Here is a 27,858-nt window from a genome sequence, read left to right as displayed (position 1 = left end):
TTGTGCGAACATGTTTTAATAGTCAGTATCAATTCTGTAAATTTGGAAATAACTTGAGAAAAGATGTTGACTTAACATAGATTTTATTCCTATTATTCCTATAAATACCTAAAACGGTTCATTAAACAATACCGGAAAAATGTCATTTCGTTTGACATTCTCGTAATTGTTGATATTTGTCGAAATCGCGGGCTTTGTTGTTGAACACTTGTGAAAAGCATTTGAAAGCGGTGTACATTTTCTATTTTCATGATAATCCTGTCGTTGGGTGTTCGTTTTTTATTCAAGACAATGGTAGATCTGGTTTAAATTGACCTCAAAAGGTATCTCACTTACAAGGTTATTTTTTCCAGGAAACCAAATCGCCGTACTTTTCTCCGAAGAAAACTAGAAACTTTACAAGAAAGCATGGTAGCACTCTTCTGCAAAAGATCACCAATTCGAGTAAGGTGGCTCTGGAACAGAAAGAACCTTATTCAAATAAAACTCCCAAGGCCAATCCAAGTACAGCTTATAGTACCAAAAACACTTCAACAGCGCCGTCTACAAAGTCAGTTAAGGGCAATAAAAAAAATATTCGATGCGATGCCGTTGCTGTGAATCAAATCTGTGAACCACAGCAATCGAACGAAAACACTCCTACAAAAAAGGATCCTCCGAGGGAAAAGACACCAACGGAAATTGGCATAAAGATGGAGAAACTGGAATCACAGAACATTGGATTGGAGGAGGGTAAGGATACACATACACAAGACTCGTTTGCATGTCCTACAAGTTCTGTAACATTTGTTTCCTAGATTCTTCAACAGTGGAAATCAAGATTAAAGTGGAACCAGCCGATGAGTACCAAGAATTGAACGAAAAAACACCATGCAAACAAGAAACATCAGACTCTCGTTCCTCAATTAAACGCGAACTAAATGACGATTCGCTCGACGGTCATCCCAGCAAGGAAGTTAAGTGGGAGCCTAAAAACTGGCGTCAACTAATCGAAAACATTCGCCAAATGCGTCAAGCAATTTTAGCCCCGGTTGATACGATGGGTTGCGATCAGTTTACATCAGATGCCGAAACAATGATCCCCGATCGTCACAAGCGGTACCACTGTCTCGTATCACTCATCCTCTCGAGCCAAACAAGAGATCAAGCAAACCACGAGTGCATGGTGCGGCTGAAGAAGCATGGACTCACTCCAGAATCGATTGTGTCGACTGATGATGCTGTGTTGGAAAAACTGATATATCCCATCAGTTTTTACAGGGTAAGTGTATATCAGTACTCTAAAATAGATTTTTTTTCCTGGATCTTTATTACGGTAGAAGTGCGAAACAATTCCAGTTAAATGTAAAACAGCTTCCCACGCGCCATTAACTTATACTTTACACAATGCTAAGACATTTACACATTTTGACCCTTTTTTGCCAACATTTCGGTAGCTATCTTCTCCAGATCGTCCAAGCTAAGTTGGTATAGTTTTTGCTCAAAGTCATCCATAAATTTGTCTGTAAGTCGTTGCGATTGCTCCTCCTGCAGGTACCGTTTAAAGTGTCGATAAATAACGTCCCGTAGCGGATCTGGTTTCTTTACGACTAAGGTGAGCTTGGTGCCCTCGGAGATATTACTGTACGAAGAAACAGTTTTCTCGTCCGCCAGGGCCTTTCCAACGAGTAGTAGCTTCTGATGCTCGACCGGAATGCTGCTTTTCTTTTCGATCTCTTCCTTTATCTGTTGAATCGAGGAATCTTCGGTGGTCTGCAAGAATGTGAACAATTGCGTCAACAAGTGGAGTAGGCAGCAGGGTGTAGGTGTACATTTACCTCGATTGTGTATTCCTCTCCTTTAAGTATTTTTACTAACAACTTCATGTTTGTTATATTTTCACTACTGTACCGTCCAAATACTTGTAGAACTTAGCCTACACTCCTGTTTCGTAGCCTGTTTTGTTTTGCAATTTTTTACTAAACGAGAGAACTGTCATCGCTATATGACATGACATGCAATGAATCCTAGATGGTGAAGCTCGCAAATAACAGTGTTGCCACGATTTTTCTTTTTCAGAATAAAACAAAGTTTATCAAACAGATGTCCCAAATTTTAATTGACCAGTACGATGGAGATATACCGAACAACATCAAGGAGTTGCTTAAGCTGCCTGGTGTCGGAAAAAAGATGGCCCACCTCTGCATGCGTTCGGCCTGGAACGTTGTAACCGGGATCGGAGTTGACACGCACGTGCACCGTATTTCCAACTGGCTCCAGTTGATCCCGGAGGAAACGAAGCAACCGGAGGCGACTCGCATAGCGCTGGAGAAGTGGCTACCGTTTGAAATATGGGATGAATTTAATCATCTGCTGGTGGGATTCGGGCAAACCATCTGCACCCCAAATTTTCCTCGCTGTAATGATTGTTTGAACGCACCGATATGTCCGGCACGTGGTATGCGTCCAATACGCAAGACTCCGATGAAGAAAGCAATCAAGCCGGAAAAACTTGAGTTCTAAGCAAGTGGAGTGAAGTCACCGCTCAGTACAACTACAGTTAATATTTGTTTTTTCGTCCGAAATAAAACACATTACGTTAATTTTGCTAATATATTCATACGCAAGTCATTTATTTTAATAATAACCAGTGCAGTAAAAACCCCTGAATGACAATCTCCAACGAGAAACAGTTAAAAATCAGCCTTATAAAATGTCTTGACAAACATGGGATAACTTTAGACGAATAGAAACAAAAGCTTTTCTGGTAATTAACCATCAATACGCAGGTACCACCGTTCACTACTATTGCGTCGTCGTACAATCGCCACCACGGCCAGAAAGACCAGCATTGATGTGGTTGCTAGGAGCACAATTCCGATCAGACTGCTGGTGGAGTTTAGATCCGCTTCAACGTAGCTCATTGAGAGCATCGACAGCTGACATTCGCTTTCCCAGTCCTTAGGAATAATTTCGTCGTAGATTTCAAACATCTTTGCCAGCGGGCATCGCTCGCCACAGCCAGGAATGGGCAGACTAAATGGTACGTCGGCAGTGGTGTTTTTGTAGAAAACCTGCACGTACGGTTCGCCTGTTCCGTTAGCTGGTTGGCGCAGTTCTAGAAGAACGCACGCCGCGAACGGTGGATTATGCAGTTCGAAAATTCGCAACGCGTTCAGCAAACTTCCAACCGTTACATCGTGCGCACTGTAAATCCACACCGAACGATTTGGTTTGAGACTTCCGTTTGCCTTTGAGCGAAATCGGTTCAGAATCTCCTTCACCAGTGGTCCCATCTTCAAGCGGGCGAGTTGGGTATTATTCGTTTTCACTGCGAACCCCATTGCCGAAATAGTGCGCAGCGGCTCCGGGTAAACTGACTTCGTCCATTCGGGTAGGGTAAAATTATTCAGTTCCTCTATTAGCAGACAGCTGTAAAGGTTCTGCGCGCTCGAGAGGGAATCATATCGCCGACCGGTCTTTTCCGTAATGTACCGATAAACGGGCTCCAACGAACTGTTGTACGAATGGTATGGTTCTGACTGACGGTACACCTTAAGAGCGTGATCGAAAGCTGGACAGCGCTTCTTTGTCGCCAGCACGCTATCTAACTCCTCCGTAACCGTGTGTACCGGTATCGGTTGCCACGTAATGCCGGAATCCCACACGTCCGCCCCCTTTGGAGGGTACAGTCCGGCAAGGTTTGATTCAGCGCTCATAAGGGTACGGTCGACATCCGTGGAGCGAACGTAAATCTCATCACTAGCGTAAGTTTCCTTCAGCAGGTTTGAATACCGTTGACGCAGCCACTTTCCCAGCAATAAATGATGAATCTTGCCAGCCTGCATTGAGAACAATTTTTTATATCAACTATTCTTATGTTTATCACAGGATTTATCTTACATTCGTCAGCTGTCCCCAGCCCGTGGTCCAATGGCTAGGGTCCTTCCAGGGGTCATTAGGATATGGGTCGATCGGGGTACGATCGCCATGACGAAACAGCTGCAAAGAGAAGACATTTTTTTTTATCTCATACCGTTTGTTAGCAAATGTGGCCCTACTTGTACTTACAACATGGGCGAAAATAAGCTTGCCAGCCTTTTCCCCGGCCAGTTCTTCGCCGGCGCTACTGCATTGTGAACCAGCTAATGTTGTTACTAACAAAAGCAACGAAGTCAATGACCGCAAACGAGAACCTGCGGTAATGGTAGACACCATTTTGTGATGGCTAGCTTTTTGGCACAAAAAAGGATGCGAAAAGCTGCAGTAGTGCCCACGACACTTATGAATAAATATTTTCACGATTGACGAAAACTTGAAATTAACTACTTAGTGATAAAAGCTGCTTAATTTCGAAACGAATCGACACTTTGGCTACACGTTCCATATGGGACCCGTAGTCCCTGCTATCTATTTCTGGATCTGGTTGTTTTCGTCAGTCCTGCCGTTTTAGCAAAGGGCGTAAAAATATTCCCTGATCGGGACAAACACCGTTTTCACTCTGTCTTTGATAAGAAGAGTCTCTTTATCATTCGCTCGAGAAAACGAGAAAAAAGTTAGCGCTTTGTTCCGCGCTTCAACAAGTGCACGTCTGTACCGCAAACTGCCCGGTCGCGAAATGTACGAATGATCTCTTCTTCTTCTTCTTTCGCTATGCGAGTCGGGGTATATCCTCCTACGCTAAGTCGAACGTTTGTTCCCTTACTCGTAATCAGAGGCGTACCGACTCTGTCCGAACTCCTATGAAGGGGCTCGTCCTTTAGGACCGGCTAATAATAGCCATATGTCCACCCGCCGGCCACGGGAGGGATAATTCCTTCCGTTGTCAGGACACAAGAACTCGTGGTCCGCTTGATTGACTCAAACAGAACGAGATGTGCGGCAGCTAGGATTTTTCTGACCTGAGCTCCAGCTCGGCGTGACCACGCGGTCGTGCCGTAACCTTACTTTTCCGCTAACCCTTTCAGGAACTGCACTGCTAACCTCCGCTCTGATTCACTGCCGAACTGAAACTGACGAATGATCTCAAAAACATAATTTGCACAGGGGCGAACAAACCGCCAAAAAGAAAACCAATGTGTCAAACTCGATGCCACCTTGTCTTGCAATATTTCCTCAATTTTCACTACGATGAACTATTTTGTTCGAAGATTTCAGTATTCAATTGCATATAAAAAAGCGATATGAACATTTTTTAAATTAATTTATGCACTTGCAAAATTTGCATTTTTATAATTACGAAACAACCTTTTCTCTTGAACAACGTTGAAAGCGAATGGTGAGCTGTCAAAGTGCATCCTTGTCAGTTTGACATTGCCTGCGTAAAAAAGGCAGAATACTCACCGTCGTCTTCGTGTAGCGAAAAGATTTTTGCTAGTGGGTTTTTCTATTCACGCGTCGGCTTTAGTGTATTTAAGTGTTTTCACGGGCATATTATCGGCGAAATAGATCAGTGGACGTACCCGCCGGATGCTTCCGGATAGCGTCCGGCACCATATCGCGTGGATCAAGTAGCGTATGGTTGGTCTGTGGCGTATCCCATGTGTGCAGTACAAGTTCCACATCAACGTTGTCGCTGGCAAGTGTGAATCAACTGGCTTCTGGTGCCACCGATTTTCATGCATGAAGTTTGTGAGTAATACGGAGGACGCTCGTGCTTAGCGAGCCCAAATTTGCCGTCAGAAAATGTCAAATAACCCGAATGGTAGTAATGAGAACTATTGGCCAGCTAATAGTCAGCAGCCACCAGCGCATCATTACACGCACGCACAGCATCAACAGCTGCAGCATCCGCTGCCACAACCGGTGCCGCAGCTGTTAACACAACATATGCAGCAACATCCACATCCATACGCAGTTCCAACGGCGCCCGTGGTTCCGTCTTCTGTTGCGGGTTTTTATCAAAATGTTCCCGGTATGGTGGACACTTTTACTGCCAACCCCGCTGTGTACCCGCACCCTCACGGCTCTCAGCAGCTTGGGGATGAGTATACGGATGCGTATGGGCAATTGATAAAAGTGGTCTACAATCCCTCGCACCAGCCTGCGTCCGGGCCCGGGTTAATGGCACGTCCGCAGGATGAGGCCACTCAGAACCATCCCGGATCAAACAAACAAGGCTATGAGTTGTTTTCGAACAACAGTAGTTTTATGTTGGCCGCACCCGGTTTTGGGTTCACTCTACACAACCCACAACAACAGCAACAGCAACCTCAGCCACCACCACCACCACCGCCCACTACAGAGCACCAACATCTGCAGCAAACATCGCACCAGTCATCGGTCGGCTTAGCGGCCCAGTTCGCTTCCCAGGCGCATGGAGCAGTCAGTCAACCTGTGCTGCAAACACCCTCCGTACAATCCACGTCTCCGCTCTCAGTGGACAATGCGAATAACAATACCAGTGAACTGATCAGTCAACTGGTCGGCAATTGGGCACCAACGATCTCCGGTACGTACGGTAATGGACCTTCCCTTATCAACGAAACACCCGGCACCGCTTCACCCGTGCTGCTGAACGCGAATCACGATCCAGAGGGCAATAAAGGGACCGCTTCACCGACCAAGGCAGGCGTACTGAAACCTGCCGTAAATCCGGTTCCTCCTACCATTACCGGCACGACGGGTTCTTTGCCTGTGTCTTCTGCTTCCTCGCAACCGTGCCCACCGAAGGTATCTCGAGCGAATGCGGCCGCCACAACAACATCGGCGGCAGCGGTGTACAACCAACAGAACGATGATAATTCCGCCAAACTGGATCAGAACGTGAACAAAAAGCAACGCATTGTGGCGGAAGTAAAACCGATGCGTATGTCATACTCTGATGTACTGAGCAAGAACGTATCCTCAGGAGGTGGTGGAGCGGGAGTAATAGGGGCTGCTGGAGTCTCGATGAGCGCTTTTGCCGGGAACGGTAACGGGTCATCAGCTGTTGTCAACGGCGATGGTATGAATGCTCCTACGGGAATGGCGGGCAGTGGAGCAAAGCAGACGTTGATCAACGGTGTTAATGGGAACGTTAACACGGTGGCGAAAACTTCCGGGAAACGCGAATCAAAGAAGGGATCTACAACTAACGGTAGCGAGCGTAAGTTTGGCGCTGCAAACGTGATCAATCAAAAGGATCGTAGCAACGAGGGATCTTCGAAAAAGAGCGATCGTATGAACGGTGGAGGCACGAGTGCAGTGGGCTCCAGTGCTGTTTTAACAAGCGATGGAGGAAATGGTAAAACAGATAGTACCACCGTTTCGAGACAGGGTCAAGAGAAAGGAAAAAAGAACGAGAAGTCTACCTACAGAAAGGACAAAGGAACTACACGTCCCATTGGCATTGAGGGAACCGATTCCGGCTTGTTGGGTAAGGCACGTCGTGCACGCCGGAATGACGAGTCCGAACTAAATGGACTCCAGAACGGAGACGACGTGGCACTGCCGAACGATGAAACCGAGGAGGAACGTGCGGATGAATTTTATGAAGATGATTCCGAGGAGTACGATCAGGATAGCGTAGAATCGGAAGCAGGAGCTCAGCTAGGTAACCGAGGAAACGCGAATGGACAGCAGCAGCAGTCTACTCAGTTTGTGTACAACGTGAAGAAAAACACAAACGGATCGAATGATACACATATCGAAAAAATAAACCCACCCCGCATGGGAACGTACAGGAAGGGAGGAGGTTCATCGGGTCGCGGAGCAGGTGCAGGGTCCCGCACATCCAGCAAACAGCAGCAGCAGCAAGACAAGCTGGCCGGACTGTCCTCAAACGGTGGCAAAAGGTCGAGCCGGTCGCGCAAAAATCAAAAATATGCGTTTTTGGAGAAACTTCTTTTGAAATGGCTCGAGTACACGGTCCTCGCGATTCTCTGGCTGTGGTCCCTGGTGAGCGATGTCGTGTACCTCAGCTTGCGCTTGGCCTGGGACTACGTACTGTCCGGCTATCAGTATTGTTGGCAACATGCGCACACCCTTCGGCAAGATTTTAGCAAAAACTCGGCACGTCCTGGCGCTTGGTTTCGTGGTGTGTGCCTCGCGTTCGATAACCGCTTCGAGAAGGATTCGCGGTGGGCGTTTTGGCGTAGATGCCGCCGGCAGAAACCAACGCTGGAGACTACGGCCGGAAAGACGGGCACCGGAACGCAGCACTACAAGGATGGACGGCTACCGTCGACGGCGGATGAAGCGATGTCATCTTTGCTAAACTGCAAAGGCAAGGACGCGTACAGTATTCTCGGCGTCAGTCCGGAGTGCACCCAGGAACAGATACGGAAGCACTACAAGAAGATTGCGGTGCTAGTACACCCGGACAAGAACAAGCAGCCGGGAGCGGAGGAAGCGTTCAAGGTACTTCAGCGGTCGTTTGAGCTGATCGGAGAACAAGAAAGCCGCAAAGAGTATGACCAGAGCCTCGCGGAGGCACTGAACGCGGAGAAGGCCTGGTCGGAGATTAATGATCTACTAACCCAACTGCACACGAAAATATCCGAGGCCGCAAATACCATTAGGTAGGAGAACTATACCCTTGTTCGACATTCAAGTGATTTACTCCATCGATTATTGCTCCTACAGATGCAGCAGCTGCTGCCTTCGCCATCCGCGCAAACCGACCGGACGGGCACACTACGCCGCCAGAGAATGCAGTTCGTGCAAAATTCGTCATCCTGCTCGGGAGGTAAGGTTTTGTAGGCGATCGTCGTGTGCAATGGATTGCAATTTAAATGCTAACTAAAATGTTCGTTTGTGCTGTCATTTCTATTTTAGGGTGATATATGGGCTGAAACGACTTTCCTCGGTTTCCGCTGGAAGTACCTCGCGATGATGGAAGGCAACGTGTACGACATCACGGAATGGGCCAACTGCCAGAAGGGTGCCCTTTCGCACCTGCAACCAAATTCGCACATCGTACAGTATCGCATCGTGCTCGGTAGTAGCTCCCAGCAGCAGCAACAGCAGCAGCAACACCAACAGGCACAACAACAGCAGCAACATCAGCAACAAGGTCAGCAGCAAGAGAAAGAATCGATTGGACGATCGCGAAAGGAACCAGCATCAAAGTGAGAACACCGCTTTTTACTCACCAGTGTGGCATGCTTTATAATTTTGAATTTTCTTTCTCAGCGAACCGAATCTGGACGATTTTCTGAACAATATTTACGCCGGCCAGAACCAGCAAGCAGCATCTCAGAACGCTTCCTCCCGACGGCGCTATCGTAGAAACTAGAATCTGAGCAAGTGTCCCGGTTATACGATTTGATCTGAACAGCGTCGACTTCGGCAGAGCATGCAGACATCATAAAAGCTTCCTTTCTCACTTTACAAATACATTCGTTACGGCTTAGTAGCGTCCTCCCGGTCATGATATTCGGTTATTCTGTCGATTATTAGGTCATCTTGTTTAGTGACTAAACCAAGCCAGTACCGCGCGATAGTAACACATTATCCACTTTAAATCCCCTTCGTTAGCTCTTTCTGATTGCTAGCCAGATTTTCTCAACCTCCGTCGATTCTATAGTGTATCTCACCTTGTAAGAGCCTTATTTTATTGTTTTATTTCCATTTTCGATTCCAACCGATTAAAACGAGCCAAACGCGTTCTGTACGAGTGAATGAAGTTCTACCCTTCCAATCCATTGGTTAAAATCAGCGCCAATAGTAGATGTATCCCGTTTTATCGTATTTCTTTTCGTTCGTTCAATTGATCCTTCAAATTGCCTCTACACGTCCCTACAAAATAAGATAAGCGATGGCGCCCGGATTCGTGAGATTAGAAATGTGGAAAAAAAATCAGTACAAAAACTTACCGAAAGCCAGCGCCACGACGACGGCAGTCAGTACGAGTCATTCAGTATGAGATCTATATATATATACATATATGTTGATCGCGTTAGCACTTTTTAAAGTGATTTATTCAACATGAAAAACAAAAAATCTCTTATCGAAAACTACCACTTCGGAGGAGGATGATTCATCGGCGTTTATCGCAGCGCGATGAATGCTTAGCTTTTGCAATATGAATGTCTAGGCGAACGGTAATTGAATCCGATCGTCCCTCCCCTCAGCGCCAACGCATGGTTAGAGTGTGTTTATTCATGATAAAGCGAGATAATTTCACGTAGTAGTTCTTCTTATGCAGGTAACGCATAGTATAGACATATAACCAATAGATTAAAATTATCAACCAACCAGAGCCAGCGCCGGTATTGTAATTCAAAACAAACGATTGAATAAATGTGTCGTGTATGCAAAATGGGTTTTTATGGCCGGAACGATAAAAATAGTCAGGCTGGCATTGATGACATTGTTGCGAAACATATTCCCTTCTCGTGCTTATCATGTATTTTAAAACAAACTAATGGCACACCGTAGATAAGAGGGTAATCGTGAATGTAGAATCTCCAAAATTGTATTCTTCCCAACGGTTTTTTAAAAAACTTGTGCGGCCTTTTTTGTAATTTACTGTAGATGCATTTAATCGAGTTATGCTACATGGGCAACGATTTATTTGTTTTGATAGTGTGACAGTTCAACAAGAAAATATTTTTGCAGTTTTCCGACTGCCCAGGATTAAAGAAGTACGGTTCCCAATGGCCGAGGAAGCTATTTTCGAGTTTTTGCATTCAGAAATTGTAAACTACACACTAACCAAGGATAATAGTAAGGTAAAAAGAGTTTAAAGGGAGCAGTCTTTACGATTGGTTGCTTCGACCGAGATTCACGTTGGCCTAGAACTTTCAGGAAAATGATCTCTCTACGTTGGAATACATCGGATTCACCACGGGCTACAGAATCATCGAGCGTTTGACCAGAGAGTGGCCACGGTTCAAGGATGAACTGGATACGATGAAGTTCATCTGTACCGATTTCTGGAGCTCAATCTACCGCAAGCAGATCGACAATCTACGGACGAATCATCAGGGTGTGTATGTGCTGCAGGACAATGCATTCCGCTTCTTAACCCGGCTGTCGTCAGGCTCACAGTATTTAGAACATGCACCAAAGGTAGGATGTTCCGTTTCGCGCTACGCAAACTTGCGTCTAACCAAATCGAACGTTTTTAAATTTCGTTTACAGTTCGTAGCGTTTACCTGCGGACTAGTTCGAGGTGGACTGGCAAATCTTGGTATCACTAGCACCGTCACGGCAGAAGTGCAGACGATGCCGTCGTGTAAGTTTCATATACAAGTTAATCGATCATAACGGGCTAGGAATTTTAGACGGGGCATCAGCATGAAACATGAATAAATTTAAAAATTGATTACGACTAAAACCCAGTCTTTTGTTTGCTACGTGTCTTCCAACGGAAACGGGAGGTGGGCGGTTTGTTTTGTTTACAATTGTGAGAAACGTCAGTTGGCGGTTAAAGACGCATGTTTTTGTAGATCACAATTTGTAAGCTGCAAAAATGAGTGGATCCTGGAAAAAGTACGTCCTCTGGTTTGCCCAGGAGCATGTGGACTTTCGTCAAGCTGTAAGTAATATATAACAATTGTGGAAATCAATTAAACTGTGCGGGTCTTGATTTTAGGAAATAGCCTCACTCATGCGGCTATGGAACATTCAAATGAACACCCCAGCTAATCACAACCCGGAGCGACCGTTTTGGGTGGTGGAAATGCAAAATGACGAGGCAGCACGCAAGCTTGCATCACGTTCCATGTCTTTACGGTGCGTCTTTGAGCTTTGGGCTCATTCGGGCCAGGGATTGCAGTGCTTCCACCAGGAGCTTCGACGACACGTTGAATCGAACCAATCACTAGCAGTTCACTTCCAGGCGGACAAATCGTTCAAAATCACCGTAGAAACTTACAACAAACACTTCAGCCAGAAGGAAAAGGTGGAAAAAATCGAAACCATGCAGTACCTCCCCATGAATGGGCCAGTAAATCTCAAGAACCCCGACGTGCACTTCTACTACATAGAGTTTTGGGGCATGGATCCGATGCAGGTGCCCGAGGAACCGCACGAGGTGCTGTTCGGCCGGCGGGTGGCCGAAGGAAAGCGCGACATGATCAATGAGATTTCTCTCAAAAAGAGAAAATTCATAGGCAACACTTCGATGGACCCTCAGCTGTCGTTGCTGATGGCCAATCAGGCGCTGGTACGCAATGGTGATCTGGTATTCGATCCGTTTGTTGGCTCCGGCTCGTTGCTAGTAGCCGCCGCGAAGTTCGGAGCGTACGTGTTCGGTGCCGACATCGACTACATGATCGTGCACGGGAAGTCGAAACCGACGCGTGTCAATCAGAAGGTCCGGGAGAAGGATGAAAGTATCTACGCGAACTTAAAGCAGTACGGATGCGAAAGGTTGTTCGTAGACGTACTGATAGCAGATTTTTCCAGAAGCATTTGGTCGGACAATATTGTCCTCGACAGTATCATCACTGATCGTAAGTTATCACATTTCATAATCGGATTGGATGTTGTCGTGGTTCTAGTTATAAACTTTTTTAGCTCCTTACGGAATTCGTGAGGCAACGGAAAGAATTGAATTCAAAAATTACCGAAAAACTACGGTGATGACGGAGGACGCTGTCCATTACCCGTCCACATCGCCCTACAAACTGTGCCAGATGTACAAGGATTTGCTGCAGTTTTCAGCCCGCCATCTCAAGCTTGGTGGACGCTTGGTGTGCTGGTTTCCCGTGTTAAAGTAATATACTCTAGATATATGCAAGCGTTTACATCAAATACAACTGTATGTTTCTCACCGCCGTTTTAGGAAAGACTACAATTCTAACATTCTGCCTCGTCACAAGTGCCTCCAACTTATCGCAAATTCCGAACAACCCCTCTCCGGGTACAGTTCCCGAAGACTTTTGACGTATGAGAAAATTTCCGGTAACGTTGACGATGACGATGGGTTCGAGATGCCGACCACCGTGGTGGAAAACTACCGCCAGCGATATTATACCGAACTAGCGGTAGACAATGGCACACGAAAAGAGCGGCGGTTGGCGATGCGTGAGGTTATTCGCAAGGCAGCAATGGAGCGTGGGAAACAGCAGCAGCCGGATGGAAAGTGGCGTTTCCCGAAGGAGCAACCGGATGCGTGAGAGAGTCTGGTGGAAAGTCATGCAAACAATAAAATGCCCACACATACATACACTTGAACATGATTAGGGTTACTAGGATTACTTGAGTGATTTTTATTGAAGGTCAGTTTTCGGGTTGTGTTATGCCTAGTTGTGCTTATATGGCTTAAAATGTCCTTAAATGAAGAAGGATATGGAAACACTATGTTGCTTTTTTAAGATTACCTATTGATCATACCGCTGACGAATCAATTAAATTATTGTAGTAGACTGTGCCAGACATATTCGATCGGTCAGGACGATAATTTACATTCTGGCAACGGTTATCTTTTGCCGTGGTACCCTAATGTGTATAACCCGACGCCGGTCGCTCGGGTGGATGAGGTCCAGCTTTTGACTCCATTCGTACTCCTTCCAGTCCTCTTTCCTTTTCTTTCGATCAAAGTATGAGATGACGCAACTGACCGGTATCCAGAAGAGCGCCGTTAGCATTACTACAGCCACTAAAAAACGAGATGAAATTTTAAAACAGTGTAACTCAATGATATTTTGTTTCTATGATACTTACTGACGATGTTGTCGCGCAGGAATCGCAACACTTTGTTGATGTTAATCTCTTCAATGATGTCCCAAAAGCGTTCAACTACATCCTGGATCGTCTTTTCACACATCCCCTTATTGCAGAAGCCCTGTATACACGGTGTACCGTCCGGCAGTACGTCCGGCGGTTCCACCGGGAAGCACGTTTCGTTGATACTCTGCCGGCAGCACCGTTTGCATGCATCCGCAATAATATCGCACATGCAGCTCTGAAGTCCCTGAGTTTCGCAGTACGGTATACATTTGCCATTTCGGCACTGGCCGCGCTCCTGACACATGGTACCATCGCTCATCGGAGGGCTCTTGGGGCACTCGGCGTGGTTACCGGTGCAGCGCGCCTCCTGTTCGCATGTCGCGTACTGCGCCTCCCGACACTTCACACCCGCCATCATGTACTGACAATTCTGGCAACAGGGTGAATTTTTGTCACTACAAACCGCACCCTGATTGCGGCGCAGTTTACAATTCTTATCGCAGCACGCATCGTTGTCCTCCGTTCCGAGCAGCCCGGCATCACACTGCTCATCACCTTCCACGCGCAGATTGCCGCAGAACGATTCCTCCGGTTCCGAAAAGCAGCGCCCCGATTTGGCCTGCAGCACCTTCCGGATGGAGCGCAGCGAGCAGGGTGAAAATTTCTTATTGTTCACATCGTACCCGCTCACAGAGTAGGTGTACATCAGGAAGCTTCCTCCTTGGGAGGCGCTGGGAGAGCACTCTGGAATATCCGGATCATGCTCCGAGCCCCAGTTGTGTCCGAACTCGTGTGCCGTAACAAGATCGGCTTCGCGTGTAATCACCCGTTGCCCGTAGTGATTGCGGGAACTACTTAGACCAGAGTTCAAATACAGTGTGTAGCCATTTTTAAAGTATTCTGGAAGGAAGAAAGAAGCAAATATAAGTAAACGCACACTTATAAGTAAGAACCAGCGCAGCAAACAGAAATAATATTTAAACATGGTCATAAATTAACACCTGGAGTGCAGATGCCACCGACAGAGTTACGACGCGGAGAACCAACGTAAGCCAGCCCGAGAATACCTCCTTCAAATTTCAGATCCGTAAACAGATGAGCCAAACAGAAATCTTTGTGGCTGTACTCACGAGAGAAAACCTATTAGTTTGGATAATTTATATGCACATATACCCCAAACACCCCAATCCGTATCACGTGACGCAGCATAAGGAGGAAAAATATATTCGCAAATGTGTTAGCAGTGTTAGATTGAATGTAACTAATTTTTACACTAAACACTTACCTCAAGTAGGTTGCGTACGTCCCACTTTTCCCGAACCATGTTATAGTGAGCTTCACCGCCACGCACCCTTGTCGGTTCGGAATGGACCACGATCTTTTTAATTACGAAACCCATGCCCTTGAATCCCTCCTGATCGGAACGGTCTTGCCAGATAGTATCGTTGTAGATCTTATGAACACGATCGATGAGGCTTATCTGCAAAAAGAAGAGCATTCCGTTATACCACAGGAGTATTATATGTTTGTTAACGCCAACATACCAAGTAGTTGATGGTGGTCTTGGTATTGCTTCCTCCCATTTCCTGAAAGAATCGATAATCCGCCACCAGTAGCAATGGGCATCGCGTTTTGGTCGGCGTGTATTCATACTGGTCCGCCTGCCTTTTGCGTCGATTGTGTCTGCTCTCCTGTGCGTCATCCACGTGCCAGACGGTTTCCGGCGTCGGATCACTTTCCTCACCGTATACATTTTCGTTTTCCTTCGCATCTCCCTCCTCATCATCACCTTGCTCGAGCTCCAATCCTTCCTTAACGTAACCGCAGGTTCTTGGTACCCCCAGTTCGCCACCAATCGCTTCGACGTCGTCCCAGCTGAACTTTATGTCCGACGTACGGTACGCTATCATATGCTTATCACTCAGATGAGGCAAGTGCCGCCAGGAAGGTTCAATGTGATACGTTTCATCCGGCAGTACGACGGACGCAGTCATAACACCGTCATCGATGTGCGCATTCACGTGCGATTCCATTTCGCCAAAGACGCGCCCCTTGAAGAAGTTACCGCGATCGAGGTGTACGATCGATTCACTGCCGTTCCCATCGACGGTGTAGGCACGGAAGTTGCTGTGCAGCACGGACGCATGGGGGTGCAGAATCAGACGGAACTTCCTACCAAGCACCTTGAACTCCACCTCCTTGATGGTGTTGAATGGGTGATTGCTGTGCTTTGCTCCGCGCTTTTCGATGCGATGCGAAAGGTCTTTGGCGTGTAATGTCTCGTAGTACTTGAGATTTTTATGCAATTGGCCTGTTTACGGGAAAGCAAATTAATCTCATTTCTACCAACAAACATGGGGTGGCAAAGAATAGGCCTCATATAAACTTACCTTCCGCAGGATTTACCAGCACCGACAATGAAGCTGCCAACACCACGATCAAAAAGATGCCCTGGTGGGACATGTTTCCTCCGGAAGCCACCGATTGCAGAATCTTTGCGCTACAGGCAATGAGTGTTTCTAAAATTTCGCATGAAAACAAATCTTTTCCACCATTTAATATTTTTTCAGTTGTCAGTTTTGTTTTTCCTAGACGAAAGGAGAAAGAACATAAACTGTCAAATGTTCTATCTCGCTTTGTGGAGTGTGTCACTCCGATCAGCTGTAGTTTGTTTTGCTACCAGATCACAATCGGCTGCACTAGCAAACAGGCGGTTTTTCTGACTCGTTTTAGTTGATGAAGCTATTGAGACGTATGTGATAATTGAAACAAGTTCAAGGTTATTTTTTCGAATAGGCCATTATTGCACTACTCTACGTCGTTGCTTAAAAGTTCAACTACATGCAATTAAAATGATAACAAAGTGGATTTTCTCTAGATCGTTATCGTCGCAAGTGCATCATTCGTTTGTTACCACCCCTATATTCTACGTTAATGCAGGTAGGTGCACTTAACAACTAATCCTTTCTCATGATAAGCAAGTGTACTATGCTAAACCTTGATAGTGCATGTCGTAAATTATATTTTGCATTCAACTATTACCAGTTTACTTAACTATTATATTCATTCCTTTTTATACAGCACCGCATATTGGACATCTTTATTCGGCGGTTATTGCTGATGCTATTCACCGGTTTAATCGACTTCGAAGGCCAACATCGTCAGAGGATTGTTTTTTAAGCACGGGAACGGACGAACATGGATTAAAAATACAACAGGCTGCAATCCAACATTCTACATCTACCGAAGATTATTGTAGTGCCATTTCTTCAAAGTACCGGCAAATGTTTGGAAGATTTCACATTGATTATTCGCGATTCATCCGGACAACGGATTCTGATCATCGGACTGCCGTGCAAACATTTTGGCGGTCCCTCGCGGACTCCGACAGTATTTATCGGGCAAGCTATGCTGGGTGGTACTGTGTGCCCGATGAAACTTTTTTAACAGATAGTCAGCTTAAAGAGAACGAACGTGGGGAAAAATGTTCCTCCGAGTCGGGCCACCCGGTAGAGTGGACGGAAGAGCAAAACTATATGTTCCGCTTGAGTCGCTACCAGGACGACGTGCGGCAGTGGGTGAATAGTCTCGAGGGTCGCGTACAACCGGAAAAGTTCCGCCGTGTTCTTCTAGACTATTTAGATGAACCATTACCTGATATTTCTATTTCGCGACCGGTCAACCGGGTCTCCTGGGGTATAACGGTTCCATCTGATACAACTCAGTCCGTGTACGTTTGGCTGGATGCGTTGGTTAACTATCTCACTGTGGCGGGTTACCCGAAGGAATCTTTCCGTGCACGTTGGCCTCCAAGTGTGCAAGTGCTCGGGAAAGATATACTTAAATTTCATGGTATCTACTGGCCTGCGTTTTTGATTGCCGCCAATTTGGAACCCCCACGCCAACTGCTGGTCCATTCGCACTGGACGGTCGATAATCAGAAAATGTCCAAAAGTAAGATGAACGTTGTTGACCCTAACGAACGAGCGGAACTATACACCCACGAAGGATTACGATACTTTTTGCTACGAGAAGGTGTGGCCCATAGTGATGGCAGTAAGTATTAATTGTGGGCTGAGTATGGATTATTGAGCTTATAGAAAATTTGTTTTTTAAAGATTATAGTGACACCAAAATCTTACGGATACTGAATTCAGAGTTGGCTGACACTTTGGGAAACTTACTTTCGCGATGCTGTGGGAAAGCGTTGAATCCGGGTTCCATTTTTCCAGCGGTTGATGAGGAAGCGTTTGATCGTTTGAAAAAAATCGATGTCACATGTCGTCTGCTGGAAGCCTTAAATGAAATGCCAGGTAGGAAAACCCTTTTTCATTACGAGGAAAGATTGAATAATTGTGTTTGAAAATTTGCTTGCAGGAAAAACGCATCAACATTACGACCAGTTCAATTTCTATCTTGCGGTGGATACCATCATTCATCTTCTACACACTACCAATAATTTCTTCGAAACAACCGCCCCGTGGAAGCTACGCAAGAGTGATAGCACTGCAGATCGTGCCATGTTGAACAGCATTCTGTCCATCACGATGGAAGTGCTTCGCCAGACCGGCATCAGTTTACAGCCCATTGTACCGATGCTATCGAAACAACTACTGGATAAGCTGCGCATACCTGCCTCGGAACGATGCTGGAGCAATCTACAAGTTTCTTTCCGTACGCTGGATGCGCCATTAAGCGAAGCGGAAAGTGTTCTCTTCCGGCGAATCCTACTTCCGGAACAGACGGCAACGAATCATCAGGAAAAACGTCCAGCCAAAAAACGAAAGCATGTTACTTAATTTTTTTATTAGGGATTGAAGATAGAATTCGAATACAACACTTATCATTATTTATTCTCCGTTTATCGGGGTTTCCTTCTGGGATACGAAGTTGACTTGTATTTTTCATAATTTTTTTTAAAATATCGCTGCGTACTCTGGGTTGTATTTTTCATAATTTTTTTTTTAAATATCGCTGCGTACTCTGGGTTTTCCTCTGATAGAATGTACGCAGCCATCCAGTTGACGTGCGTCAAACAAATGTTTGACATATCAGTCCACGGTGTTGACGACTAGAAATACGATTTCGTGGGATTTTTGCCAACCCGTCCGAAAACGATTGGAATTAACAAATAGCGTACCATTCGTGCTCGTTTCCTATTGTTTTTCTGTGTAACAGAACCCTTTGACTAGTTTTTCCTAGGCAGCTAGATGTGTTTTCCTTTAGTTTTTCTCTGCTCGATCAATTTGTACAAATCGTTTGCTGTGTAGCGCTACTGTATCCGCCGATTGATATCAACCAGCATCCTAAAAACACCTCATCATCTAATCAATCCGGTTGTGCCAAGTTTGGAGAAAGTGTTTTGGGGTCACCACTCCCAAGTGGACCGTTCCCTCCTAGTGTGTTGTGTGTGCATTGTCGTTGTGTTGAACGTGAACATCCTTAAAAAAAGAACCGCGACGGAAAAGAGTTTCGTATTGTTTGCGAACAAACTTTCCAACTCCGTTTCTCAAAACCACCAAACCAATATATTGAAGTTCATAAAGAGCGCAAGGAATTCTGATAGTGGAACTACAGTAAACAGGTGCATTTTTGTGGCTCGAGCTCGTTGTTGTGTGTACGTGTCGGCAGCGGTAGTACAATGGCTTCCCATGTGCCTGGCGATAATGCAAAAAGTGACACGTCACGGAAACTCCCGGTGATAAAGAATCCACTGTTGAGCTCCCAGGTAACCGGGTTGACACTGGACGACTTTGCACCGGTGGCCGTACTCCAGCCGGCGGCCCCACTGCCCGCTTTTACCAAGGATCCTTTGGCGGAATCAACAGGTTAGTGTAGCGCATGGTAGCGGGAAATGGCAAGAACGGAAAGTGAATACTTTTACTTTCTCCGTCGAATTGTTGAAAACAGAACACAGCAATCCAGCGCAATATTATGGAAAACCTTCTCGCATGTAAAAAGTTTTAAGATAGAGAAACACTTTTTTAAAACTCAATCCTTTAAAAGGTAAACGATATTTATTTTGCTCGCGATATTAGAGGGCGCTTTTGGTATGACTATCCATATTAAAGAGGACTTAGATGGTTAGTTGTCTTAAAAACTATGGCGCGAGGAAGGCTTACAAACGAAGATGAAATATTTTCTGATGCATTTCCGCCCCAGAGCGGATCATTTTGTCCGCCGCGTGCCGAGCGGTTCACCACCCCGGTAGATTGGCAAATCCTTGGATTGCCGCCGTTTTCGGATGCAGTACCGGATGAGCAGGATCAGCAGTATGATAAGCGCAATGAACAGCAGTACTCCGAGCACAACGGCCGCAATACCTGCCTCGTTCAGCCAAATGTCCGTCACGTCCAGGTTGAGGCTGCGCACGTTTCGGCTAACGTCGTACGCGGTGACGGTGACACGTGGTTGGCAGCAGGAGGCGGTGTAGCTGGCCCGCACCTCGTCCCTGGTACCGGCCGTGAACGGCGTTTTGTAGATCAACCCAACTGGACTCGAGGAGATGCGCATCAGGCCCGTTTCGTAGTCGCGTGCCGTCACCTCGAGTGTCCAGAAGGCACCGGTGCAGGTGGCCGGTGTCGAGCGACCCTCGCAGCGGCTCGAGTAGGTGTACCACAGGGAGGGCCGGGTGGTGTCAGCCAGCCCCGCCGAATCGGATACCGTCACCCAAGCGGCCTGCGCCACTTGGTCAACGCCGGTCGTCGAGAAGGTCACCTTATCCCGGCTGCCGACCTCGGCCGTTGGTGCCACAATCAGTGTCACGACCACGTTTACCGACTGGCCGGGGTTTAATGTGGCCCTACGGGAAATGGCGAGAGAACGAACCAAATGAATGGATGATGCTACCACAATTGTATTAAACGGACATTCCCTTATGACACTTACTGTCCCGGGTTAAGCGAACGCAGGAAGGCCAGCTCATCGGTCACGCGGAAAAAGTACGTTATAGGCGTCTGCCGATAGTTGGTCACTTCGAAGTACAGTTGCAACGTCTGTCCACGGGAACCGATCAGCTGTGAGTTTACGCCGACGTCCACCTTGGTGATGGCCTGGATCGAGGCGCGGCCACTGATGATCCCACTGTCCTCGTCGGTCAGCTCGGTTTGGCGAGCGAACCTATGCTCCTCGCCGTTACCGCTAGCCCTCGGTAGTTTGGAGCTTTTGTTGTTGGGTGAAACATGAAAGTATGTAAAAATGTATCCCCATGAACACAATATAATTTAAGTTTTATTTACCTGCCTGTTGAAGCAAACTTTGAATCTCCTCCGAGATTATTACTTAGCAGCTCGACATCGTCTTCTTCCCATCGTTCCTGGGTAGAGGCTGGATACGCTCCATCTTCGGGGAAGATTGAATGAAATGGAGATAATTAAAGTATAAATACAAGTGCTATACAGTTGCTTCTCAGAATTAAACTCCCTTCCCGGATGATTCACCGGCTGCCAATGCCAATTTCTTCCCCAACACAATCTTAACCGGGGCAAAGGTCACTCTTTCCAACAAGGGAAAGCAGCTGCGGACCGGTGGCGTATGATTGTTGTTTCTATGCTTGCCTTCTTTTTGATTGTCCACAATCCCTTTGTCCTTCTGTTGACTCACTTCCGACTGTATTGGTCATTCTCATTTACCCGTAAAAGTGGAGATCGGACAGCATTAAATGGAGTAGGAACAGAGAGGCTGTTCCACAGATCTGATGCAATAGTAATTATGTGGTGCGCAGAAAACGTTTGTATTTGTTTCCAATAGTTTATTTCCACTATGTGCCAGGGAAATGAACAAGGAGCGTGAATAGGAACTCAAATATAAGGAACTAAATTCATACTCAATTTTCCGTATCATTTCGCAACCAACTTGCTTTGACCTTTATCACACTTTATGCGATTTAATTGCAAATTTTTGTCCAAAAACTATTCCGCCTCGAAGTGTAACTTATTTCTCGACGATTGGAACCCGTAACATTAACGATGACTTTTCAAATGAGTTGGTTGAGTGAGCAACATAAGCATCTTACTTTGGATTTAGTTGATTTATGAAATTTATAATATTATTTTCTAGAATTTTTATTTGTTATTGTTTTTTGAGGAAAAGCAAAAGCGTTCGTTATTATTCCACTCTTTGTTATTTCATTACATGGCACGTGCAAGATGTGGTTTCATCGCGCCGGTGTCGATGTTCAAATTTAATAAACACTTTACCATTGCAAACACATGGCTGTTTACAAAATGCTTCCTCAATGGCGCATAAACATTTGAATATGATGCGTAACCATAATTCTATTGAGGTCAAACCATGGCTACCAGGTTTATAGTTCTTTATCCGCCCTTTGGCCGCCCATACTGCCAGCCCCTTCCGGGGTTCCAAATCAACCGCCTATCAATTTCACCCAGCAAACTTCCAATCCTACACACGACGTATGCAGCACATGGCATCGTACACATACAACCGCCATGCGCCTACCGTTCACACACTCTAACGCCGCCGTTTGCCTCCACCACTGTTTGGTGGCTGTGGCGATGATCCGCGCCCCCGGGGGCTTGGTCCGGGTGTATAGCAGCATAGGACAGCGGAGCAAAAAACAAAAAAAGCCCGCCGACCGGATCGCGCGCTCGATCTTTCGTCAGTCGTTCGAAAGTAACGGGACGGAACGGAACGTAACGAAACGGATCTTGTCAAGCGCGCATCGCTCTTCCGCGGGTCGTATAAAGTCGTTATTCGGTTGCGCATTCGTAGGGTTTCCACTGGGGTGATAACCTAACCGCGTCCTTTGTGTCTGCCTGTGGAGTGTTAGAGAAGGTTAGTTGCTGTTACCCAAAACGTAGAAGAATCGAAATGAAAAGTGTTATTCGCGTGATGACGGTTTTCGCTGGAGTTTTCTAAGATTGTAGGTTAATTTGAGGTGGCCATTTTCCCAACGTGCGCATCAGGTTGTCACAAATTGATGAATGATAGCCCAGTAATAGCATCGCCATGACTCACAAAACCAAACATGTTGTCCAACCCGCAAGAGTGCAAAACATCAGCAAAAACACCTTCACCCCTAATCGATGGGGTGTTTATTGATGCGGTGTGATCTGACCTAATCAGAGATTGTTTACTCTCTGTTGTGTTCGCTTGTGGCCACCCCGCCTTCCTCCCTGCCTGCCCTGGGAAGGCACTGAAGCATGGACACGGGTGAAAATGTTGTAACATTGTTGCTGCGGTGTGTTATTTCGCATTTTCCTCGGTACGGTCGTCCTATCTGACCCCCGGGGCGGAACGATCGATTCGGGTGGAAAAGTCGCGCATTTTTTCGCCTTATCAACGATCCACGGACGGAAAGATTGAAGGGTTCACACGTCAAACCGGTGGTGGATCGTACAAATTCGCTTCCAGATGCTAGCAACACAGATTCATGTTCAGCGTGTGTTTGTGTCCCCCCCTTGAACCACGTCATTCCGGCCCTTCGCCTGTCAGCGTGAATACGAATTATGACGCATGCAGGATGACCTTCGTTCGCCGCATGGCGCCGTCGTCCCCGCGTGGATTGGAGGGATGATAGCTGGCTGATTGTTTGTCCGGGTGGTATTTGTGTTGGATTACGCGGTTCGAACACTCGTATTGACGCCGTCTGTACGTACCGTGTTGGTTCCCGTGCCAAAAGAGTGGCGAAGATTTGACGGTGACTCCGTACGGCGTGGAGGGGTTGGACGTATACAGGCGCAATCGATACGGTCCGGGTTGCGTCCGGTTCAGCGTGTACCACGACAGCGGTGGCATCGTCGCGATGTCGAGAGGTCGTTGGATTTTCCGGCCGGCAGGCCCTTCGGCGGAGGGGGGTTTCTGCTGACTCTCGGCACCGTCTAGCAAATCTATAAGGGAGCCTATTTGCAAATTTCAAGTCAAAAAGAAAAGCCATGCATTAAGTTCTATAATACGTTGGCTACAGTTGGTATTTTGTTAAATTGATTAAAATAAAATTGGTTTAGTAAACAGTACACAGTAAACTCCAGTGAAGCAACGTGATTTATGTATCGTTATCTGTTTGCAAGTGATCATAGCAATGAGATTATACACATTTTAACTCTAAAGCATGCATATCCGTGATTCCCTTTGACGGCCTCCTTCGAAGTGGTGCGCTTCTTTGGCTCCCTTTCGGTTGCTCCAGACGTAAACAGACACAAAACAAACGGCGAAACGAAAACCTTTACAAAACAAAATGCGTAATAAAAGGGAGGTGTGGAAAAGACAAGAATGGAAGAGGGAAAGTAATTTATGGTGAAGCTTTTCCAACCCAGTGGGTATCCCAAGGGTCCGGTGGTGGGGCGAGGGGACTGTTTATTTACGTCCGAGCCGTCCAGTTCCTTTCGTCCGTTTGTGCTAGCAACTTAGCTTTGGGATAAAACAGCTGGTTTTGTTTACGGCTTCCCTGTAACTTCAGGGTGAGGAACCCGTGGGGAAATGAGGGAAACGGGTGGAATGATCTGGATCTGCGGAATACACACGATGCGTGTGCGCATGTTTATGTGTGAGCAGAGAATGTTATGCTTTAGAGGGGAGCATTATGCTGCGTGTTAGGGGAGCATAATGAGGTGCGAGAGAAAACTAACATGTTTTAGGGGTTGGCTTTTTCTTTGAAGAGAAAGAAATGAGAGACGAGAGAAATATGAACAGAGGGAGAAAGAATCGAGAGTTCTGTTTACATCGGGGGTTTTAAAGGGCGTTGTGGTGTTTGTTGGTGGTTTGTTGATTAGAAGGGAAAACTCTTCCAACAGCACCAGCTGTTAACTTGATAGTGAAGAACCTGCGATAAATCATTATATAAAGTGCATGTATCCTACGAATTCAATTAAATTAAGATACAAAGAAACCATTACGATCTCTTTCGCTCCCTCCCGTTGTTCGTTTTCTACGTTCTTTCTTTTACATGCACGGTCCACTCTTCTGACCTAATTATGGTCCAAGTCAATCTCCAGCGAATACAATGTTTGGATACAAGAGAGATACCCTCTAATTATACCAAGTTGCTAGTTGATGGCGAACTGGGAACAAATGAGAGGGAACAGATTATCTTTTTACTTCCGTGGGATTGTGTTACCGGATGTTGTGGTTAGATCTTCCAGGAAATTAAAGCAACCTGTGCCCTTTTTGGTTTGGTATCCTGTTTCGAAAAAAGCTACAGTGAGCACTTTTTGACAAAAATAAACCGAATTTGCGTCCTTATTCAAAATTGCTTCAATGATTCAAAATTGTCGTTAAAATGCATATTTTAATTTCTTTTCGTTTCCTTCTATAGTCTTTAATCTTCTCGCCAAAAACGTAACTTATCCAAATAGAGTGGAGTATCAATGCGTGGGAGAAAGGGAAAGTGAATTAGCGTTACCCCACCACCTCGACTAGCAAACGGTATCCACGGCGACGACCCATCGGAAATTTCACTTTCCATGCCGTCGAAAAATGTTTCCAACGCGATTGCACCGCCGCTGTTGAACGGCTTCGGACGTTACTACTGCGTGCATTCATTCCGTTAGCCTGAGTTGAAACCATCGTCCCAGTCACGGTTCCGTGCTTTTTAGTGGCTTGTGAGTGAGGCGCGTCTGCCCGAAACAGTTGAAATTTCGCAGGCCATCGACCGACCAAGACAAAATTGTTGCAAAACTATGCTGTACGATAAAATCCACTATTTTTTGTACGGTCGATGACATTGGCTTGCTACTACTTTATCTCCCCACTATCGAAGTAAAGTGCTAGTGATTTCGATCAGGTTGTGCATGCCGGCACCTGCGCAGATGGTGCGATTTTTGTTTTGGTTCCCCATTATACGGCACCGTGGCTAAGGGTGACGTCATCTCTTCTCTCGCGCGCTCTCTATCGCGTGAAACGGTCCAAATCGTACACGCGACGGCAAACATCTCAGTGGCCTTTGTAGTGTGAGAGTGCTAGAAGGTTGGAAAAATCCTTCCGTCATTTTCATCGAAACGGCAAGCGAAATTAGTTACATTACTAGTTCATTTGGTTTTAATCCTGTGCTTAGGAAAGTGTAGCGGGAACGGTTTGGCGATCAAACAGAAGTAATTAAACGATTCGAAGCAGCATTGCAGTTTATCATAGATAGAAAATTCTCCGCAAATAACAACGGTAAGCATAGTGTGGTTTATTTATATTGCTCGTTATATCCCGTTTCCCGGTGCATTGAAGTTGAACTTTGGAACTGTGTAAATTAGTGGTCAACTGTTCCGTGGCCACCAAAAGAAAACCCCGATTGGGTTTCGAGTGGAGACGCATTATTTGTTAGTCATCGCATTTGAATGTTGCGTAGCTAAGCAACGTAAGAAGAAGCGACTTTTCTCCGCCAGTTAGTGAAATCGACGTGAAAAACTAACCGCAGTGTGAGTGTGAAGGGTGCGAGAGAGTCAACAAAAACCATCTGACGTGGAAATTTGCAAGTTATTGGCGTTGAATGTTTCGGCGGGGAAGACGTCCCCTGCGCCAACTTTGTCGTTGACTCTCGGCATGAGAATGCACGAGAAATGTGTGTTTTGATTCTCGGCGATGCCATGATAGCAACGGGGTTGATTATTCATGTTCGATGAAATTGTGTGTGACGTTCTCCAATCGAAAGGCTGTGGGTTTGAATGGTTTTCTTGAGTGAGTTTTGGAAACAAATTTTTCCACCAATAAACGGCACCGATTGGCATTATTCTGCGTTTTGGAGTAAAGGTGTGTTTGTTCCTTGAGCGATCCTAACACGTGTAGAACCTGTTTTGTTCGCAAGTGCGCAATCGCCGCGTCATATGGCCCTCAAGGTTACGGACGACGCGGAACACTAAGACAGCGGACATCGTAGCGGGGATGCCGGCAGAAATCTGAACTATTTTGGACTGCCGGCGCGTCTACCGAGTACGTAACCGAACCGGCTTTACTTACCTCATAGCGAACATAGTGCAATTCATGGCACTCGATTATGTCTAAAGCAGAATTATATATTTAAAACAATTACGTATTTACCCCTACCATTCAAGTTCAAGGTTGGGATAAGTATGAATTTTTTGGCAACGACAGAAATGAATTACAAGTAGCAAAACGCTGATGATAGGGAAGGCAGAAGATAATGACATATGATTTTTGTTTCGGAAACATTATGCTGTAACAACTCACCATGAATTAAAAGATAACGATAGTGGCCCAGGAACACCTTCCCGAAAGGACAAGGTAAAGCATCATTAGAGTTTTGCATTGTGTTAGCGAAAGGACATCGACGGTTGTAGGTTGAACAAAGTGGACACACACACACACAAAGATGTATAATATACATAAACATAAAACCAGAATGAAATTCATGATATATAGTAGGGATGAGATTGTTTCTTATTCTTTTCATATCAATTATATACAACAACATATTCAATCAATAATGTTAACACGTAAAGTAGTTGGCTTAATTCTAAAGGATTTGTTGTTGTTCTTCGTTTGTAGGTCGTTTGTTCTTCTCGGTAATCGTCGGTGGTAATGATCAAGATGAAGGGAGAAAAGTGTCTAGCCTGTTTTATTGTTTCCTTTGAAAATTGATTTAAAAAGTCTACAGCACACTGCAGCAGATAGATCGATAGAAAAGGGAAAATTGAACCAAGTTTCGTTTCGTTAACTGAATCCTTACTTATGTCGAATTATGCCAATCATCGAATTGGCTGATCAACAAAAAAAAACATCGCTGCTCTTTTCCTCTTCATAACTGCACTAGTAACGGGCACGTTTGATTTACTTCCATACGGTTGCCTTAACGAATAAAGAATTTGTACTTAAAACCGAATTGGAAATCGCGTCCCGAGGACAGAAACGCAAATGATGCAGCTCCAAACGTTCCATGCGATGTTTTCAAACTCGTGGAGTGTTTTCTAGTTTTTCTACTAGCGAACGAACCGGGTGACGAATACATTTGCATTCTGTGCACCAACACACCCGCATCCGACGTGTACAGACACGAACAGGGACCCGTGTATGGCCACGAACCGATTCAATGACCTCCAAAGAAAGATCTTCATATACCGTATTTTTCCGTGTATTACGATTCCCTTTTAGTTCAAAAATGATGAAAGTCCAATTAAGGGGGCCTTTATACACGGGTAGTAACTTTTCGATTCGATCATAGAGTGGAGGTTAAAACAGATATAACATTGTTTACAAGTGATGAAAGTTATTAAAAAAAATTTCTAGTTTTTCATAAACATTGAACTTTTCTTTTTGGGAGGTCGTTATACACGGAATAAAAAGTAAATGGCCCCGTATTCAATTTTTCAA

The 27,858-nt window shown here is 45.8% G+C and overlaps 9 protein-coding genes across 9 annotated transcripts in view; 6 read left to right on the top strand and 3 right to left on the bottom strand.

Moving 5' to 3' along the window:
• Positions 1 to 203: 203 nt before the first annotated feature.
• On the top strand, positions 204 to 2,589 carry LOC131271728 (endonuclease III-like protein 1). The gene is made up of 4 exons (XM_058273241.1): positions 204 to 294; positions 354 to 732; positions 798 to 1,261; positions 2,059 to 2,589. Exons 1-4 carry the CDS (start codon positions 250 to 252, stop codon positions 2,500 to 2,502), a joined length of 1,332 nt encoding a protein of 443 aa, XP_058129224.1. The 5' UTR covers positions 204 to 249; the 3' UTR covers positions 2,503 to 2,589.
• Positions 1,296 to 1,967, bottom strand: LOC131271730 (ubiquitin-like protein 4A-B). Its single transcript, XM_058273244.1, has 2 exons — positions 1,818 to 1,967; positions 1,296 to 1,752 (listed from the first exon to the last, which is right to left on the bottom strand). Exons 1-2 carry the CDS (start codon positions 1,863 to 1,865, stop codon positions 1,399 to 1,401), a joined length of 402 nt encoding a protein of 133 aa, XP_058129227.1. The 5' UTR covers positions 1,866 to 1,967; the 3' UTR covers positions 1,296 to 1,398.
• On the bottom strand, positions 2,579 to 4,525 carry LOC131271729 (prostatic acid phosphatase). The gene is made up of 3 exons (XM_058273242.1): positions 4,051 to 4,525; positions 3,883 to 3,981; positions 2,579 to 3,821 (listed from the first exon to the last, which is right to left on the bottom strand). Exons 1-3 carry the CDS (start codon positions 4,195 to 4,197, stop codon positions 2,751 to 2,753), a joined length of 1,317 nt encoding a protein of 438 aa, XP_058129225.1. The 5' UTR covers positions 4,198 to 4,525; the 3' UTR covers positions 2,579 to 2,750.
• Positions 4,526 to 5,402: 877 nt separating this feature from the next.
• Positions 5,403 to 10,216, top strand: LOC131261006 (uncharacterized). Its single transcript, XM_058262881.1, has 4 exons — positions 5,403 to 8,480; positions 8,545 to 8,647; positions 8,737 to 9,029; positions 9,094 to 10,216. Exons 1-4 carry the CDS (start codon positions 5,665 to 5,667, stop codon positions 9,194 to 9,196), a joined length of 3,315 nt encoding a protein of 1,104 aa, XP_058118864.1. The 5' UTR covers positions 5,403 to 5,664; the 3' UTR covers positions 9,197 to 10,216.
• A 292-nt stretch (positions 10,217 to 10,508) lies between these two features.
• On the top strand, positions 10,509 to 11,231 carry LOC131258709 (trafficking protein particle complex subunit 6b). Its single transcript, XM_058260079.1, has 3 exons — positions 10,509 to 10,634; positions 10,711 to 10,974; positions 11,047 to 11,231. The coding sequence occupies exons 1-3, from the start codon at positions 10,560 to 10,562 to the stop codon at positions 11,170 to 11,172; spliced, it is 465 nt and encodes a 154-aa protein (XP_058116062.1). The 5' UTR covers positions 10,509 to 10,559; the 3' UTR covers positions 11,173 to 11,231.
• An 88-nt stretch (positions 11,232 to 11,319) lies between these two features.
• LOC131271993 (tRNA (guanine(10)-N2)-methyltransferase homolog) lies at positions 11,320 to 13,118 on the top strand. The gene is made up of 4 exons (XM_058273593.1): positions 11,320 to 11,443; positions 11,501 to 12,362; positions 12,427 to 12,625; positions 12,695 to 13,118. Exons 1-4 carry the CDS (start codon positions 11,378 to 11,380, stop codon positions 13,026 to 13,028), a joined length of 1,461 nt encoding a protein of 486 aa, XP_058129576.1. The 5' UTR covers positions 11,320 to 11,377; the 3' UTR covers positions 13,029 to 13,118.
• A 136-nt stretch (positions 13,119 to 13,254) lies between these two features.
• On the bottom strand, positions 13,255 to 16,044 carry LOC131259774 (ADAM 17-like protease). The gene is made up of 6 exons (XM_058261363.1): positions 15,972 to 16,044; positions 15,126 to 15,892; positions 14,867 to 15,061; positions 14,583 to 14,721; positions 13,576 to 14,481; positions 13,255 to 13,510 (listed from the first exon to the last, which is right to left on the bottom strand). The coding sequence occupies exons 1-6, from the start codon at positions 16,042 to 16,044 to the stop codon at positions 13,314 to 13,316; spliced, it is 2,277 nt and encodes a 758-aa protein (XP_058117346.1). The 3' UTR covers positions 13,255 to 13,313.
• A 349-nt stretch (positions 16,045 to 16,393) lies between these two features.
• Positions 16,394 to 18,466, top strand: LOC131272890 (methionine--tRNA ligase, mitochondrial). Its single transcript, XM_058274763.1, has 4 exons — positions 16,394 to 16,521; positions 16,663 to 17,637; positions 17,700 to 17,894; positions 17,959 to 18,466. The coding sequence occupies exons 1-4, from the start codon at positions 16,434 to 16,436 to the stop codon at positions 18,378 to 18,380; spliced, it is 1,680 nt and encodes a 559-aa protein (XP_058130746.1). The 5' UTR covers positions 16,394 to 16,433; the 3' UTR covers positions 18,381 to 18,466.
• Positions 18,467 to 19,222: 756 nt separating this feature from the next.
• Positions 19,223 to 27,858, top strand: part of LOC131259767 (uncharacterized) — a 42,425-nt gene continuing 33,789 nt past the window's right edge. The window contains exon 1 of the mRNA XM_058261350.1: positions 19,223 to 19,409. Within this exon, the coding sequence (XP_058117333.1) occupies positions 19,223 to 19,409 (187 nt within the window). The remainder of the gene's footprint in view (positions 19,410 to 27,858) is intronic.

This window comes from Anopheles coustani, chromosome 3, assembly GCF_943734705.1.
Source record: "Anopheles coustani chromosome 3, idAnoCousDA_361_x.2, whole genome shotgun sequence".
Lineage (NCBI taxonomy): Eukaryota > Metazoa > Arthropoda > Insecta > Diptera > Culicidae > Anopheles > Anopheles coustani.
Note: the sequence above shows the minus strand (reverse complement) of the source record. Positions and strands in the feature narration are given on the sequence as shown.

Bases quoted from the DNA above. Each gene is read 5' to 3' on its own strand.
- LOC131271730 (XM_058273244.1), bottom strand. From the start codon at position 1,865: ATGAAGTTGTTAGTAAAAATACTTAAAGGAGAGGAATACACAATCGAG. The intron at 1,753-1,817 runs GTAAATGTACAC...ACATTCTTGCAG, and splicing joins GAGAGGAATACACAATCGAG to ACCACCGAAGATTCCTCGAT.
- LOC131272890 (XM_058274763.1), top strand. From the start codon at position 16,434: ATGATAACAAAGTGGATTTTCTCTAGATCGTTATCGTCGCAAGTGCAT. The intron at 17,638-17,699 runs GTAAGTATTAAT...TGTTTTTTAAAG, and splicing joins TGTGGCCCATAGTGATGGCA to ATTATAGTGACACCAAAATC. The intron at 17,895-17,958 runs GTAGGAAAACCC...ATTTGCTTGCAG, and splicing joins AGCCTTAAATGAAATGCCAG to GAAAAACGCATCAACATTAC.
- LOC131258709 (XM_058260079.1), top strand. From the start codon at position 10,560: ATGGCCGAGGAAGCTATTTTCGAGTTTTTGCATTCAGAAATTGTAAAC. The intron at 10,635-10,710 runs GTAAAAAGAGTT...TAGAACTTTCAG, and splicing joins TAACCAAGGATAATAGTAAG to GAAAATGATCTCTCTACGTT. The intron at 10,975-11,046 runs GTAGGATGTTCC...TTTCGTTTACAG, and splicing joins ATTTAGAACATGCACCAAAG to TTCGTAGCGTTTACCTGCGG.
- LOC131271728 (XM_058273241.1), top strand. From the start codon at position 250: ATGATAATCCTGTCGTTGGGTGTTCGTTTTTTATTCAAGACAATG. The intron at 295-353 runs GTAGATCTGGTT...TATTTTTTCCAG, and splicing joins GTTTTTTATTCAAGACAATG to GAAACCAAATCGCCGTACTT. The intron at 1,262-2,058 runs GTAAGTGTATAT...TTTCTTTTTCAG, and splicing joins ATCCCATCAGTTTTTACAGG to AATAAAACAAAGTTTATCAA.
- LOC131259774 (XM_058261363.1), bottom strand. From the start codon at position 16,044: ATGTCCCACCAGGGCATCTTTTTGATCGTGGTGTTGGCAGCTTCATTG. The intron at 14,482-14,582 runs GTGTTAATTTAT...TCTTCCTTCCAG, and splicing joins CGGTGGCATCTGCACTCCAG to AATACTTTAAAAATGGCTAC. The intron at 13,511-13,575 runs GTAAGTATCATA...CTCGTTTTTTAG, and splicing joins CCTGCGCGACAACATCGTCA to TGGCTGTAGTAATGCTAACG.
- LOC131271993 (XM_058273593.1), top strand. From the start codon at position 11,378: ATGAGTGGATCCTGGAAAAAGTACGTCCTCTGGTTTGCCCAGGAGCAT. The intron at 11,444-11,500 runs GTAAGTAATATA...TCTTGATTTTAG, and splicing joins ATGTGGACTTTCGTCAAGCT to GAAATAGCCTCACTCATGCG. The intron at 12,363-12,426 runs GTAAGTTATCAC...AAACTTTTTTAG, and splicing joins CGACAGTATCATCACTGATC to CTCCTTACGGAATTCGTGAG.
- LOC131271729 (XM_058273242.1), bottom strand. From the start codon at position 4,197: ATGGTGTCTACCATTACCGCAGGTTCTCGTTTGCGGTCATTGACTTCG. The intron at 3,982-4,050 runs GTAAGTACAAGT...TTCTCTTTGCAG, and splicing joins AGCTTATTTTCGCCCATGTT to CTGTTTCGTCATGGCGATCG. The intron at 3,822-3,882 runs GTAAGATAAATC...TTCTCAATGCAG, and splicing joins GCTGGGGACAGCTGACGAAT to GCTGGCAAGATTCATCATTT.
- LOC131261006 (XM_058262881.1), top strand. From the start codon at position 5,665: ATGTCAAATAACCCGAATGGTAGTAATGAGAACTATTGGCCAGCTAAT. The intron at 8,648-8,736 runs GTAAGGTTTTGT...TTTCTATTTTAG, and splicing joins TTCGTCATCCTGCTCGGGAG to GGTGATATATGGGCTGAAAC. The intron at 9,030-9,093 runs GTGAGAACACCG...TTTCTTTCTCAG, and splicing joins CGAAAGGAACCAGCATCAAA to CGAACCGAATCTGGACGATT.